We start from the raw sequence: 16,994 nt of genomic DNA, 5'->3' as shown, positions 1-16,994 counted from the left end.
CCCTTGAATTATTCCTGGAGGCTAGGTGTTGGATTCTAAGCAATATATTCCTGGGGAAAGGGAGTCTTCACCACTTGGGAGTGTTGTTTCCTTGGGGTTTTGTGTTGTATTGTTCCTCCATTGCTACTTGTGTCTTCTTCCTGAAAGTGTATTAGTCGGTTTTTTGGTGTATTTTTCGTTGGCTACAATCTTTGTCATTGTGTGGAACTCTTTGTGTTTCTTTGCATCAGAAATTGGTGATGTGCCTAGTGTGCATATAATGAAGTGAAATGATGCTAATTTCTGTGAGATGTTGCCTCTTGAATGGGCCTGTGTCGCTTAGTCCCTGTGACCCTCTTTCCTAAAGGCAGAGAAGTTGAGTTTCCTGTTTGGTAGTCAAATCCTGGCAATTAAAGAGTCCCTTCACTTTGCAACTTATTTGTGAGCTGGATTGTTTTGTCTTTAGATTTTAATTAAAGACTAAAACACATTGGGGATAAAAAACAAACCTTTGTGATAAGACTCATTGAGACAGCATCTTTATGTAAGCACTAGTCTCACACTGTTTATTAATAAGGTTCCTTAGTGGAAATTCCCTATGTCTAAACTTTTTGAGTAAATTTTTTATCGTATGATTACATATTTTAACATTATTTCAGGGCATTATATTTTTAATTACCACTGATTATTGCTATTTTTCTTTAAACAATTTTTGTTGAGTACAAATTCAACCTAAAGAGGTTCTCAGGAATGTATCTCAGCTGTAGCGTGGTGGAATCATGTGCGTCATGAATTGATATTGCTTTTGAATGAAATGGCCATTCATCGAACAAAAGGTTGGCCAGATATTTCAAGTCTCCGTGAATCGGCAAATGGACCTCCACGCTTTGAAATGCCTTCTTGTTTTCTTCCAGACTGTTCTGCAAGATGTGATTAATTTTAGGAGGCAAAACGACAGATTATCTGCCCCTAATTTGCCCGGGATGGAGTATTTACCCTGGACGGCATCATCAGGCAAAGCGGGTGTTGCAGATGCCCTCTTCCTGCAGGTGTGGTCTTAATTGTTGCATTGTTGAGCCCTTAAAGTGTGGCAAGCACAATGCACCCTAAGGGTGTTGCCATTTTTTTTGGGAAAAGCATGGGTCGAGAATCGTTTAATATTATGCTCCTTTGATTTTTTATAATGATTAATCATGAATCCTTTTCACATTTACATGCAGGGAAAGAATATGAATTAATGATTACACATCTAACGTAATTATTGGAAGGGTTCATAGGCACCAGAAAATATTGGAAAATCTGGAGTCATGAATGATTCTGAAAAGACATAACTAGGGGACTGAACAGGAGATGATTGCACCCTCTTTTTAATGCAATAGTATGTCATATTTTCCCTTTTTGGGGTGTCACTTGCATATTTTGCACCATCTTGGTGATTCATGGATGATGTAACATGTGGACATCGTTGAATTGCTTTCAAAAATTAAAAAGAAGTTCTTGCATATGAAGTTCATTGACCCTTGCTCATGATGCTTTCTTATGATAGAATTAATTGAAAATTGTGGTTAACCCATCTTCACATGTCCGTGTTAAGAATGCGTGGTTCTTGTGCTTGAAAATGTTGGTCACTCATGAGAGATTTGTGGTCTCCTGTGTAGCATTCCATTACTCTGAAGAACGGAATGCGGTTGGCGGGTAATCCAAGTTTACGGAATCAGTTGTGCGATCAGTTGGTGAGTCTGGTGGATATAATCCTGGATGGATGTCGGTGCCACCTGGAGAGCATCAAGGGCACTGGGGAGTATGCATCCTGCCTCCAGCAATATGAAGTGAAGAGGTCTGCTTACATCAAGGCATTCTGTGAGTGTACATGCGCACCCTTGCGTGCCTCTCACTTTTGTGCAAAGAAGATGCGTGTTTCTGGAGGGGGGGAAAGAATTATTTGGCGCCACGTGAGCGTGGCTTTAAGAATGTTGCTGCATTGGCTTGCAATGGTGACTATGATTTAATGTGCTGGAGGAAGAACGTCCAACTCCCAGCATTCTAGTAAATTTAACTTGTGGAAAGAAAGATTGCAACTTTGTTAATTCAAATTAATGTTAACATAATGTGGAATTAACAATGTTGGATTCCATTTTTCCAAATTCCAAATCCTTGGAAACCTGATGGTTGGTGGTAAGATAAGATTTTTATTAAATTTCATTTTTTCGGTTGATTTGTTCCGGCAATATCATTTGTCAAACCCATTTCGCGTACTTGGGGCTTCCTTCTCTGCTGTGAAATTCACCTTATTTCCTGGCCCATATGATGCACTTCTTCACTCCAAAATGTGCTCTGAAATCAGCCTGCACCTTGTGGGCTGGGGGTACATGGGTGTAACTTTGATCTGTAGGCAAGCCGAGCTATTTGAATGACTAATTTGAATATTTACTGCTCAGGACGATGATCATAAAATTGGCATTTTGCTCAGATTTTCATTACTTTACTTTCCACCTGTTTGTTTGCCGGTTGTTTGATTAATTGACTCTGGTGGAAATATGTTCTTTTTTAAAAAACTGGTATGTTTTAATCATTTCACGATAACTTTAATTTAACTAACTGATGTAAAAATGTTTTCTGATGTTGTAAGCTCATGTTATTGTGTTGATGTGTGCATGAGCATTAATTTGGTCCGAATGTTATATTTTCTAGTTGATGAGCGTGAGTATGAAAGAGCCGCAGTCCTGGCGGAGAAGTTTTGTGACTTTGAAGCTCTTGTCCGTATCTGTGATATCACTGGGAATGATGAAAGGATGAGTGAATACCAGGATAGATTTGAAGAGCAGGTCTGTTCTCATTTTTTCATGTAACAATATATGATTTATTGCATTTTTACTCTCATATTAGTTTATTTCCGATGTTTGAGATTGGTGAGGGAATGTTTGGCATCGAAGACATTATGATGATATCATGTTGGAAAAACAAATCAGTTTTCAAAAGACTTCAATCAACATAGAACTATTTTGAAGACTAATATTTGTGAGAGTTAAATCTGGTACACGAACGATAGTAGTTTGAAATGGATGATTTTTATTTTTTGTTGATAAGTAAGTTGTAAAAGATATTTAAAAATATCAATGAAAGATGTATTGTGGTCAAATTTAGTTTCTTACTGTGGTCTTTTTCTGGTGGCTTTGCTAGAGAAACCCTTTTCAAATGATAAAAATCGATTTTATATTCTCATTTCATCAGAAGTATTTTTTTTCCAAAAATAATAATTTATTCCGAAAGAAAGTTGTAGCTGGGATTGTTAATATCAAGCTCATCGCTTGCTGTTATGAGATGTGAATGTCACGTTTCTTGCATGTGGGATGTTAAAAGATGTGGGAGTGAAATATCGAGAAAACTTGATCACATTTTATCCCCACTGATAGTAACAAACCAGGCTGTCCTCTTCTTACTCCATGGAACCAGTTGTTTCAAGAAATTACCCACCCTTTTTTGTGGATTGTTGAATCTTTCTTGTACTACTGAGATGAGGGTGCATCTCATTTGCCATCAAATATGTTGTATGAATTTGTTTTAAATTAGGCAATAAAGAGAGGGTTAGTCTGCTTATTTCTGTGCATATCTTCTGTACTTCCTCGTATGGCATCAGTAATTTATCTGATCCTCTCTAAAATTGCAAATGGGGTTTCATTTTATAGTCCATGGTAACTAAAAGGCATGCAGTTCGGCAGAGGCCATTTATAGTAGTTCATTATGATCAGTTAAAAATGTTATTTATGGTTGGGAACTATTCTTCGACCCTATATTCCTCTTTCCTTATTTTCTCAATCACTCGGGAGGGATTGCTCAGTCTCCTTTCATAACACTGCAGCATGTGAACACATTAAATTCTGCAATATATGTTGGCAGCATGTCTTTTCCCTTCCAAGTGACATGCAAGGGAGAGAGTTGGGTGAACTTAATCATCCATGTCAGGAAATCCTTTCAATGGCTACCTCAGATGATTCCAAGTCGATGACTTCTTCTCTTCAAGTGATTCTTCATTTACAATTATACAGGCAGCAATTAGAATACTTTCCAGAAGTCCACAACAGAGAGAGAGAATGGTTTTTTCCATCGTATTCAATGGGGGAAGGGATTAAATGTGGCAGGTACCGAATGTAATAACATTTGAAGGATCAAGTGAATGGAGGAGGGGAATGTTGTATTTGGTAGAAAGAATCAAAATTCAGGGTTTAGATGTGTTTCATGAGATGACCTCAAAGCACCATTCCTTGCTAGAATTTTAATGCAACAATTTCAGAGCGTAAAAATCATTCGCCTTGACTGGGACTCGAACCCAGATCCCTCAATATCCGGTCGAGTGCTTTAGCCACTTAAGCTACCGAGGCGTCCTCTTACACTCTGAAATTTTGGGGCTTTTAAAGGAACTAGATGTTATGACGAAATACCGTACATACAATGTCACATGCATTCGTAGTCGTGCGCGAGGCGCCACTGTCCACGAGGTTAAAAGCCAACTTTAAACACGTATGGTGTTTTCCCTTTGACAAATTCCAAAGAAACTGCGGGAGATGCCGCAACAGTAACTTATAACGGAGTCATCCGCTAATGTGCATTTTAATGCAACAATTTCAGAGCGTAAAAATCATTCGCCTTGACTGGGACTCGAACCCAGATCCCTCAATATCCGGTCGAGTGCTTTAGCCACTTAAGCTACCGAGGCGTCCTCTTACACTCTGAAATTTTGGGGCTTTTAAAGGAACTAGATGTTATGACGAAATACCGTACATACAATGTCACATGCATTCGTAGTCGTGCGCGAGGCGCCACTGTCCACGAGGTTAAAAGCCAACTTTAAACACGTATGGTGTTTTCCCTTTGACAAATTCCAAAGAAACTGCGGGAGATGCCGCAACAGTAACTTATAACGGAGTCATCCGCTAATGTGCATTTTAATGCAACAATTTCAGAGCGTAAAAATCATTCGCCTTGTTGCTTGTTGTTGTTGTTGTCGACTCCGTTATAAGTTACTGTTGCGGCATCTCCCGCAGTTTCTTTGGAATTTGTCAAAGGGAAAACACCATACGTGTTTAAAGTTGGCTTTTAACCTCGTGGACAGTGGCGCCTCGCGCACGACTACGAATGCATGTGACATTGTATGTACGGTATTTCGTCATAACATCTAGTTCCTTTAAAAGCCCCAAAATTTCAGAGTGTAAGAGGACGCCTCGGTAGCTTAAGTGGCTAAAGCACTCGACCGGATATTGAGGGATCTGGGTTCGAGTCCCAGTCAAGGCGAATGATTTTTACGCTCTGAAATTGTTGCATTAAAATGCACATTAGCGGATGACTCCGTTATAAGTTACTGTTGCGGCATCTCCCGCAGTTTCTTTGGAATTTGTCAAAGGGAAAACACCATACGTGTTTAAAGTTGGCTTTTAACCTCGTGGACAGTGGCGCCTCGCGCACGACTACGAATGCATGTGACATTGTATGTACGGTATTTCGTCATAACATCTAGTTCCTTTAAAAGCCCCAAAATTTCAGAGTGTAAGAGGACGCCTCGGTAGCTTAAGTGGCTAAAGCACTCGACCGGATATTGAGGGATCTGGGTTCGAGTCCCAGTCAAGGCGAATGATTTTTACGCTCTGAAATTGTTGCATTAAAATGCACATTAGCGGATGACTCCGTTATAAGTTACTGTTGCGGCATCTCCCGCAGTTTCTTTGGAACTTGCTAGAATTGTTAGAAAGGGCAAAATTTTGAAAAACGTAATGTACTAATACTCAGCTTTGGGGAAAAATAGTCGGTGAAGATTTTGTTTTGGGACTGACTATAAATTATATTACAGCTTTGTCGCCACATTTCAAACTCTCCTCTCTACCTGAATACGGCATGCCAAACCCTGGATCCTCCCTCATTTGCCCATGCTTGCTATGTTACATGTGGACTTCATCAGAGAGTGACCCAGGCATCAGTATATGAGTATTTTTCTATCTCAACAATGGTACATCATTGAAACCATATTCAGTGTATTAAATATAAGTTCAAACATTGACTTGTTTTATCCATTTTGTAGAATGGAAATCAAATATTTTCACGAGTAATACACATGACGCTATCCTATGAAATTAATTGTTTTGCTATGCTCGATGCGTGCCTTCCTGTCCATTTAAAACAAAATTACTCTGCTGTAGAACGTGAGGGTGAGTTTTTCTTCCCATGGCCTGTGAGCTGGAGTGAGTGATGATGATGAGATATGAAGAGTGAGACTGATAACATGGTTGTGTTGATCAGTCTGTGAAAAATACTTTAATCTTCTCTCTGAACTCACCCCAGTTTTCTATTCAAATGTAGAAGAGGGAAAACTGCTGGTTTTGCACATTAGAATCGGGAGTGAATCAGCTCAGGCCTGTCCTCGTGCCTTTTGGTAAGCTGTTTATTGCTCCAACCACACATAACTCGTAATGCACTGTATGGTTGGAAATTGGGATTGATTTATTTAATTTCTGTAATATCCATCGATCGATGGGATGGAGATGGGTCCTCCCGTCAATGAAGGATCAGTAATTGATGGGCTTAATGCCGTGGTCCGAGGGAAATCCTCTCTTCATTGCACAACATTCTCCAATCAACTGCCGCCCCTTTATCCACGATGGAGTAATCTCGAGGAGGAGGAAATCTGCTTCCCGCCCATCTCTTCTGATCTATTCCTGTTCCTAGACTGTCATTTCTCCATTGCCATACCTCAGTCCCATCATCGTATCAGCAGGTCAGCTGTGTGGGCAGGCAGGAAATGGGATGGGTGGGTGGATGAGGGGAAAGGGAATGATGCAGCTGTTTTGCACTTAGAATTGCATCCCTCCCTCAGTGGGGATAGTTTAGCATAGTGAAATTTTTCTTTTGAACATAATTAAATTTTCCATGGAAATGAATGCAATAATAACCCTGCTCACAGGGGGCTAGACTGCAGAGGGGTATTTTTTACAAATTTCAGCATTCCTATAAACATTGCAAGAGGGACTGAGACGCTTCTAGGTTTGTGACAGACACGGCCGCCTAGCACCCGTCCTAAGTTCACCCAATTAATTCTTGCATTTACCAATGCATGGTCGATCTATCTTAACTTATCCTCATCGACCAAGGATTGCACGTCGGAAGAGGAATACTTAGTTCTACCACGTATATTTTATCATACACGACCTAGGTTTCGACTTACAAAGTGATGTGAGCACCTGATGATGACTTTGTCAGTCAAAACCTAGGTTGGGCATGATAAATTGAATGTGGAAGAACTAAGTATTTTCTTTTCCTATATGATTTGCTTCCACAAAGTGATGCCTCAAACCATTCTATACTCAAGTATTGAGTGATTTGAAGCTTAATTTAGCAAAGCCCTTCATGGTGCTCCTCAATCGATCACTGTAAGCTAAGTTCTGGGGGACTAAATTTTGAATGAACTTCACGTTATTAGAAACCATAGCCTCTAAATTTCCTGGGCACATTACTTGATTGGCTATTTCCACCCTCTTACTACTACTTTCCCTCTCAATGGCTGAAATTCTGTCATTATCTATTGGAAATCCTCAGGATCTCTGGTCCCCAATGCTGCTTTTTAAGTCATCCCCCCAAATATTGATACAGTTTCAGGGGTAACGTGGTGGAAATTCGTCATGATGAAAGAAGACACTTTGCTTTTCCGCATAGACTATTTTTATTGCGTTTTAGGTTTCGTTAGAGCATAACATCTTCAAGTCTAGACCTCCAGGTCAGGACCTAAGGATGTTACGCTGTAAGTAAACCTAGGTCATAATGAAAAAAGTTCTATGCGGAAAAGCTAAGTGTCTTCTTTCATCCTCCCAGTATTGTTTCCTTTCTCGTAGACCCACATACATGGTCATTTCCCTCTCAAACAAGCCCTGCAACGCAGGCGTGTGACACCCTTGTCATTTGTCTTTCTCTCTCAATTTCCAACTGACTTGCGCATTATCATAAATAGATTTGACGCTCTTAAATCCTTTCTTTAAATTAAGCAAACCGATATTCACCTCTAGAGAGCAAGAATTTTCTGAAGGAACATCTATCTCCCTTATCAATAGCACATCAATCTCTGTTCAGGTTACGTTGAGTGACCCATTGGTGGGCACCCCAGAATCCCAGATGCAAGACACAATGGTGTATTAGCATCACAGCTCAGTAGATGTGGGCCTAAGATCACGTGGGTGGGGTCGGGGTGAAACATGGTGGGAAGGATGGTGGGTCCTCTGTGCAGACGGGGGGATTCAGGAATAGAGGGGAGGGGTTCTTGGCAACGTTGAGTCTTCCCTCAAGCTGATAATGGGACTTGGTGGAAGAGGCCTCCATCAAAGGCGGGGTCTCTGGCTCATAGACCGTCACCAGATTGGGTTCTGACGGGAGAGAGTGGCACAAGATGGCCCACCCCATTTATATAGTATTGCTATCATTAGCAGAGAGTGGCCACTGGTGCCACAAGAATCCTGGCCTACTTTGTTATCATGTTTCCCGAGGGATGATGCAATGATGTTTTGAAGGAAACCCAAGTCAAAGATGAAACATGAATTTGTGACTTTTTGGAAGCGAACACACATTATCCAAAACCGAACATAACCAGTAGAATACCATTAATAATAATAAGTGAAATGATCAGGGTGTTAGCATAACTCTTAAAATTCAAATGTACATTTGAAAAAGCTCTTAAACTTCCAAATTATTATGTATTTTTCCTGTATAAAATTTTTTTGGTTCATCTCAGTTTTTAGACAGTCTAGTGTGCACATATGAGATGCAACAGAGTTTGTCAAATCAATCAAATCAAATCATTTATTAGCACATTACATTTACAAAGTTTCGGTAGCTGGCAGCTACCCGCAAATAGGTGCCTTGTCCAACACGTTTAAAAATAGAACAACAAATTACAAAAACATACATACAAATACATATTATACAATATTTTAACATCAATTATCTTCAAAAAATTCCTGTATTGAATAGTAACACTTTTCAATTAAAATGTTCTTTATTTTTCCATAATACTGTTTGTAATTATACCATCAAAGTGTTTTAATCTTACCCTGAACTCAGTATTAATCTTAATGCCCATATAATATGGTGAGTTTTCTAAAAATTTTAGTCTATGAGTGGGGATGTCTAGCAGGTGTTTTTTCCTCGTGTTGTGGTGATGATGGGTTTGGTTGCTGTAGAACATATCCAGATTACTATTGACATACCGCAATAATTCGTATATGTATAGGGATGGTAAGGTTAATATTCTCAGTTTTTTAAATAGAGGTCGACAAGTTTCTCTGTAGTTGCTATTTGTTATCAGACTGATGTATTTTTTCTGTATTTTAAAGATATTTTCCCAGCCAGTTGCATTTCCCCACAATGTTATTCCATATTTCATAATGGGGTAGAAATAACCATAGTACACAGTAAGTTTTGTTTTCATTCCAATTACTTTATTAATGCTTGAAATGCCAAAACGAGCTTTATTAAGCTGTATTGAAACATTTTTCAGATGTTCTGTTTTGTAATGATTTGAATGATTTCTGGCAATGTTTCATGGGGTCATGAATACTCTGAGCTGTATTTACAAATTGATTTGTGGTGTTGGTGCATGGAAACAGCATAATATAATAGGTGTGTTTAAATATTGTTTCCAGAAGTAATGCGTAACATTTCAACTCTGGTTTCAGTTCTAGTCTTGTGAACCGTACCAACCAACGCAATGTCACTGTTGTCGGCATGAGATCTCTTAAAAAACATAAATTTGGCTCTCGGGAATGAAATTATTTTTCAGCTATAAATGGTGTTGTGCGTTAGGAGAGTTGTACCAATTTGAAGTAGCATAGGAACCGTCCTCTGGAGTAAAATTTATTCTGCTGATGCCATGTGAAATACCCGTTCACTTTATTCCATAATGGGCACGATGGAAGTCAGGTGATTGTCCTCTCTCATCTGGAGGTATTTAAAATTATCTGTAATGATGTCCTATGTCACACCCATCACTTCCGAGTCTGGGCTCTTGAACTCCTTCCTCTTCCTGCAAATATTGGTGTGCTTCTGCCCAATGTGCGGTCCAAGTGGGCATAGCTCATTTGGTTCCCTATCTGTCATGGCTGCACTGTTTATTCTTCTCCAGGGATTCTCAAATTTCCTCTATGCGTGGTACATACGCGAGAACAAGCAGGGGGATTTGCTGGAGAAGTTCCGAGACAGCTGCTCGGTGAGGGGAGTGTCAGCAGAGGGCGGAGGGGGGCGAGGGGCAAGGCTGGCGGGCACGAGGGGTGCCGAGGGTGGAGGCAGCAGACTGATCTCATCTCTGGCGCTGAACCAAATGAGGGCGTCGGCCGTCAGCCAGCCGTTCCACAAAGACAGCCAGAGGGAAGCATTGCGCTCATTCCTGTCCAACCACCCGTCTATGCTGTGGCTGATGAATGTGTTTGAGGGAGAGAATGTTAAAGCATCGGACACACTCCGAATGTTGGCATCTCAAGAGAAGGAGTCCATAACCAAGAAAAAGGTTTGTGCGTGTGAACTTGGGTGGTGTTTATTGTTGGCAAAATTTGCAAACCCAAAGCAAATCTATTGCCTAATTATGTATAAATCATCTAGATTTTAATATTTTTGTCAAATTCAAAATATTTGCGGATATTCGGGCGTATTAGTTTATTGCACCCTAGAAAAATTCCCGAAGAATAAAATGCCTTTAGTAAATGTGGAAAATAGTTTCCCATCATCACAATTGTGGATCAGTAATATGAGTATTGCTTGAATGCAGTTGTAGAAGTAGCCTGTGACCTAGTAATATGTTCATTCTTTTCCTTGCCTTGATGTCATCATCGGCTGCTGTTATTTTATTTTTCCCTCGTTGTGCAGTACATGCTGTCAATGGCCAAGCTGTCACTGCTGGCCAGTGGCAGTGCAGTGGCCAGAGAGGCAGCCATGGGCTGGATCAACTCCCAGATGACTTTGATTGAGAGCCAGGAAAACCTCCCGGAGAGCACTGTCATCAATTTTGGCTACGAGCCAGACAAGATGCCCGTGCTGACTCCATCAGAGATAATCAAAGTAAGAGATATTATCTTGAAATGGTGATCAAATGTAGTTGTAAGTTGACTCACTTTGATAGCTATATTCTTGGTGTGACATTGTGCTTACTCTTAACATGGGTGATAGGTTATAGGTGGTTGTCTCCAACATATGACCAAATAAATATTAGAAATAAATTTGTATTGTCCTTGATGTAAATTTGATTGAAATTCAACATTCTTGTGATTTTATTAGTTCTCTTTAAAGAGTCTTTTTCTTCCGTTATTTTTCAGCTCTACATTGCAGATGAGTGTGTGGACGCCACGGAGTACGAGTTCTCCAAAGCCCTTGACCTCCTCCCAATGATCGAGAGTGACTCAGAGAGGGAAGAGTTGTGGTGGGTATCATTAGGGGCCCCCCAAATCGGATTCAGTGAGACTGGCACACTCTCTCTGGTGCTCTGGGTTCATATTGAGGGCAAAGCAGCCCCACTCTGACATGATCAATTTGTCATGCAATAAAGGGGAGGGGTGTTTGCTTCATGGTATTGCCCAAAGTGGACGGTGTAGATGAAGAGTAGTGGCCTTTGACCTCTTGGAGGGTAATTTGCATTCAGGGTGATTGAATAGATCTATTATTTCAAAACAGGGAAATCAATCTCATGGGGTGTTTGGAAATATTCTAAATTCTAGGTATAATTATCTAACTAATATTTGAAATGCATTTAATGGATAATGCATGCTTCATTAATGCATTAGTGAAGTATTAGTTTTTTGAATTCATTTAAGATATAATAATAATAATAATTTTATTGGACATTAAACAAAATAGTTTTGCAATAGTCTTCGTCATAGAGATACATAGTTTAGAGATTATGGTTACATAAATACATATTTAGATACAACGGGTAAATATCAAATTTCTCAAAATACATTTGGTGAGACAAATGATTGTATGTCTATCATGGACCACACAATTTTTGAATCAAAAAACTCATTTACTGAGTAGAATGCTTTTTTAGTCAGCCAGTTCCGGATAACTTTCTTAAACTTGGGCACACTCACAACTTTAGCCTCAGAGGGCAATCTATTAAACAAATGAATTTTTAGAATATTGAAAGAATTGCTGTTCTTGGCTAATCTGCAATAGGGAATGTCTAGTGTATCACTGTTCCTTGTATTATGAGAATGGAAGTTAGACCTTTTCTTGAAAGAGCTAAGGTTTTCCTTAACATTACATAGGCATTTATAGATATACAGACTATGCAGAGTCATAATGCCCGAATTACAGAACAGAGGTTTACAATGTTCTCTTGGGGGTGAAAAGGAAATAATTCTGACTGCCTTTTTTTGCATCTTAAATAACATATTTGTGGAAGGTGAGTGGCCCCAAAGTACAATACCATAGTCAATGTGGCAATGAAATAAAGCATAGTATACCTGAATAAGGAACTCTTTTGGAATAATATATTTGAGTTTACGTAACATATACACAGCCTTTGACAATATTCCAAGTGTGCCCAGTATGTGAGGCTCCCAAGTCAATTTTTGGTCGAGTTCGAAACCAAGTAATTTAATGGTACTCGGGGGATTAGATATGGTACTTAGTGAGAAGACCAGGGGCTGAGTTTTATCATTATTTAGAACCAGACCGTTATCAGAAAACCAGTTTGATGCTTCTGATAAACACAAATTAGTTGTAGTACTAGAATTAACATTCTTAGTCTCGTGAACAAAAGTGGTATCATCAGCATAGAGTATGGACTTGCAGGAGACATTTGACGGTAGGTCATTAATTAAAATAAGGAATAAAAGAGGGCCAAGGACTCAACCTTGAGGAACTCCATAGACTAATTTCAGGGGTGAGGAAAGATTGTTATTAGTGCAAACACATTGGGATCGATCAGTGAGATAGGACTCAAAAAATTGTAATTCAAGATCATTGAAACCATAATAATGAAGTTTTTCCAGAAGAATTGGATGAGCAACACAGTCAAATGCTTTAGAAAGGTCACATGCAGTTATAACAATGGAGGATTTACTTAGAAAAGCATTTAGAATTTGATTAATTGCGGACTCGACAGCTGAAGTAGTGGAGTAGCCTTTACGAAAGCCAAATTGCGAAGGAGAGAATAAATTGTTAACTTGAAAGTGCTCATAAACCTGAACTACTGGTATTAAGGAAATAGGCCTATAGTTGGACGGTAACGTTTTGTCTCCTTTTTTATGAATAGGTATCGTTTTTGATATTTTCAAAGCATCAGGAAAGATGCCCGATTGAAAGCAAGAATTTAGAATTAGCGCCAGGGGTACATCTATGAAACCCACAAGATCTTTAATCAAGTTGACCGATAGCCCATAGACATCGGTACATCTAGAGTGTTTTAAGGTTTTGATAATTTGACGGATTTCCTCTTCCGTAATCCATTTCCATTTGAAGGGAGATAATGTTGCTGGTGAATTATTAAGAAGAGGCAAGGCAGTGCTTGGAGTTGAATCAAAATTTGACACAAGGTCAGCAATTGATTCTATGAAAAACTTATTCAGGTCATCAGACTTAAATGGAAGGTCCAGGTCACCCCTCGAATGACCAATCTCCTTATTTATGACCTGCCAGGCTGCTTTTAAATGGTTAGTAGCATTGCCTATATGATCGGAGTTGAAGCTACGTTTGGAATGTATTATTTGATTGTTATAAAAGGATTTAAGTTGTCGCCATGTCCTTTTATCCTCATCATTGCCAGTGCGAGTGTACTTTTGACGCAGCTGGATTACCTGCAATCGTAATTCAGAAAGCTCGGGAGTGAACCATTTCAGGGACTTTTTGAAACTATATGAATGATTCACAAGTCTCTTGGGGAAGCACTGTTGGAAGAAGGACAAAAAAATTTCAAAAAAGCAAGCAAAGTTGTCATTGCCATTTGCAAAGGTGAGCAGAGAATACCAGGTTATGTTTGATAGGAGTGATTTCAATTCACCAATCCCATGAAAGGTAATTGGATGGCAGAAAGTAAGGGTAGTCCTACCTGTTGTGTTACTTTGGCACTTTTTGTTTGAGAATTGGGAATTAAGAGCTAGATGGTCGGATAAACCAGGGTCGATGACCCTGATACAGTACTGTTCAGTGTTTAGGCAAGTAATAACATTGTCCAGACAGGAGTCAAGTCTTGTTGGTTCCCTATTTGCACAATGTAAGTTGTATCAGAGAAGTGAGAGCAATAGAAGCACTGGATGAATGACGTATATCTACGTTAAAATCACCACATAAAATGATTTCGAGACCCAGCCTAGAGAACCACATAAGACTATGCTCCAATTTATCACAGAAAATATTAATATCACCTGATGGGTATCGATATATGCACACAATAATTACATTATACTCCTTTATGGTAACAGCACATAATTCACAATTAACTTCACTAGAAAACTGATTTACTTCAAGCTTCTTGCACAGTAAGTTTTTCTTCACATAAATGACAGTTCCACCATTTTTAGCAACAGTTCTAGAATAGGATGTTACCAGATTAAAGTTTTCAATGTTGAACAGAGGAATTTCCTCACTGCACAACCAATGTTCTGAGAAGCATAAAATATCATAGGACTTAACATTAACAGCTGCTTCCACTACAGAATGTTTATTCCTAAGGCATTGGACGTTTGAGTTTGGAGGTATCTTTGGTAAAGGATTATTACTGTTGTCGCTTAGTCACAAAGAAGGAGTAATATTTGACACTGGTACATTATCGGTGACCAAGTCATCGGCTTTCACAGAACTTTCATTAACAACTTTCATTCCAAAACAGTCAACAATTAGAGAACATAAATGATTTTTACCCTTACCGTTGAGATGTAGGCCATGGCTAGTGTAAAAGGCACGATCAAAACTGTTAACATCAATTACACTAACATGGTCCAGACTATTACTTAATTTTTCTAGCTCAGCATTAACCCTCTTGGTCTCTTTGTTTACACACGAGTCACTGGGAATATCATGACGATGGGGAATATTTGCAATTACAACGTAGGTGTTCGAAAGTTTTTTAACCAAACAAGTCATTCTCTCAATTACTTCGTTACCTTTGTTGAGAGCGATATCGTTAGTCCCAGCCATAATAACAACGCTGTCATCACTTGTCAAGTTTTCCAAGCTCTCCTCGCAATATTTCGTCACCTCGTTTACGCCGGCATTTGCTTTCACCACGCCAACTATTTCATGCTTCCTGCCGACAATCCTTTCGTTCAATTTTGATGATAAGCCGCGGCGAGAGGTCAATCATTATTGTCCTCAAGAGTTCAAGGTTGTTGGTATTATTCCATGGCAACTCTTCTCAACTGGTGGTTACAATTAGCATTAGCACACGGAAATGCCGACACCTTGTTTTTAGAAGTACAAAATCTAACAGTTTCAGGCTTAACTTTGTGGAATTCTTTCATGGTGAGGGTGAAAGAAAGAGAAAAAACACTTTGCACTTCGACAACCTTTTAAAACAACACGACCATAGTTTCCATGCTGCGCAGCATCGAAACCATGGTTGTGTTGTTTTAAAAGGTTTTAAAAGTGTGTGCAAGTGTAAAGTGTTTTTTCTCTTTCTTTCACCTTCACCAAGTACGAATTCTGTTTATTATATGGGGAACTACCATGCATTTAATTTGTAAATCTTTCTTATTTTTTGGTGAAAGCTGTTTAGTGCTCACCAATCTCGGTGCCTAAAATTACTGTAAATCATATTCATGTTTTACGTCATTTGGCCAAGTTAAAACAATCGCCGACTCAGGAGCAGATGTGTCGTGAACTTCTTCAAACCGGGCTTTCATCTCTTTCAATGTTAAGCCTTTTTAAATAGAAGTGTTTAATCAATGCACGAAACTCATTTTTCCAAGTACACAAACGTTTGTTTCATCATTCAACTAAGAAAATGAAGCCAATGACTACAGCTGAACCTTAAACAGCAGTCTAGTGAGAGGTGAGGCTTACTAGAAGCAAACCTTTTCCAAAACTTTAAGCACCATCTCATGGATTTTCTAAGTAATTATTGAATGACCCTCAAGAAGTTTCTTATGGGTAAATGTTCAAATTTCTGTTTTCTTATGCTGCCACCCTTCTTTGGTGCTCTTTTCAAAAGTTGCTGTAGTTTTTCTGTCTCAAAATCCCATAATCATTAAATATCTAGGTATATGGAGACTGATGACATTGCACGGAAAGAATTGAAGGTCTTTTGCAAATATGTCTGTTGCATCTGCAAAAATGCAGTGTTTGGATTAAAATATGCATTGTAGTTAATGTAGCTAGTTTATTCATAATTTCAAGCTTGTAGCTGAGATATTGACAGAAATATTATGGCTACCAACCATATTCATAGAAACGTGCTGGGTAAATGTATATACTGTGGCAGAGTACAGCAGTGCTGCCTCTGATGACTCTGTGCTGAGCCATCCACTGTGCATGGCCAGACTCGGACTGGATTGAATGGAAATCTGAATTAGCAAAGTTTGCTGTATGTTTACCTTTGGTAATCTTCGGGCCACTGAAGGAGAAAACAGGTTGGAAATGTCCCCAAGTCATGACAAATCATTATTTTGCCCTAACTCTTTGTGGCCAAGAGTCAACAGAAAAAGTACCGGAAATGATGAGAGTGGGCATTCCTCATCTACTAAAATAAGTTTCATGTTGTCCGTATGAGTAGAGTCTATTTATGAGAGGGAAATATGCAGGCATAATCAATGCATATGCACATTCAAACGGACAATTAAAGTTTGATTATTATAAGGTAATCTACCGGTTAAGGTAGGTTTTTGGATGGGCACAACTACCAAATTAATATTTTGTGAGTGCTAACAAAACACAATCCAGCAACCTACTCTACATCAGGTCCCTCTTCATCTCTGAGTACTTCCTTCCTCCATTCATCCCGTCCAACGTCCCTATCCTGTTCCTTCCCTTTCCTTGTTTGCCTAACATTCTCCCCTCTA

General features: G+C 39.2%; 1 protein-coding gene across 1 annotated transcript in view; it reads left to right on the top strand.

Moving 5' to 3' along the window:
* LOC139698727 (nuclear pore complex protein Nup133-like) overlaps window positions 1–16,994 on the top strand; it is a 54,200-nt gene that overhangs the window by 25,212 nt on the left and 11,994 nt on the right. The window contains exons 15-21 of the mRNA XM_071597620.1: window positions 894–1,028; window positions 1,638–1,839; window positions 2,671–2,804; window positions 10,133–10,227; window positions 10,375–10,513; window positions 10,870–11,061; window positions 11,316–11,419. Of these exons, the coding sequence (XP_071453721.1) occupies window positions 894–1,028; window positions 1,638–1,839; window positions 2,671–2,804; window positions 10,133–10,227; window positions 10,375–10,513; window positions 10,870–11,061; window positions 11,316–11,419 (1,001 nt within the window). The remainder of the gene's footprint in view (window positions 1–893; window positions 1,029–1,637; window positions 1,840–2,670; window positions 2,805–10,132; window positions 10,228–10,374; window positions 10,514–10,869; window positions 11,062–11,315; window positions 11,420–16,994) is intronic.

This window comes from Hetaerina americana, unplaced genomic scaffold (genome assembly GCF_022747635.1).
Source record: "Hetaerina americana unplaced genomic scaffold, ioHetAmer1.1.p SCAF_9, whole genome shotgun sequence".
NCBI lineage: Eukaryota > Metazoa > Arthropoda > Insecta > Odonata > Calopterygidae > Hetaerina > Hetaerina americana.
Note: the sequence above shows the minus strand (reverse complement) of the source record. Positions and strands in the feature narration are given on the sequence as shown.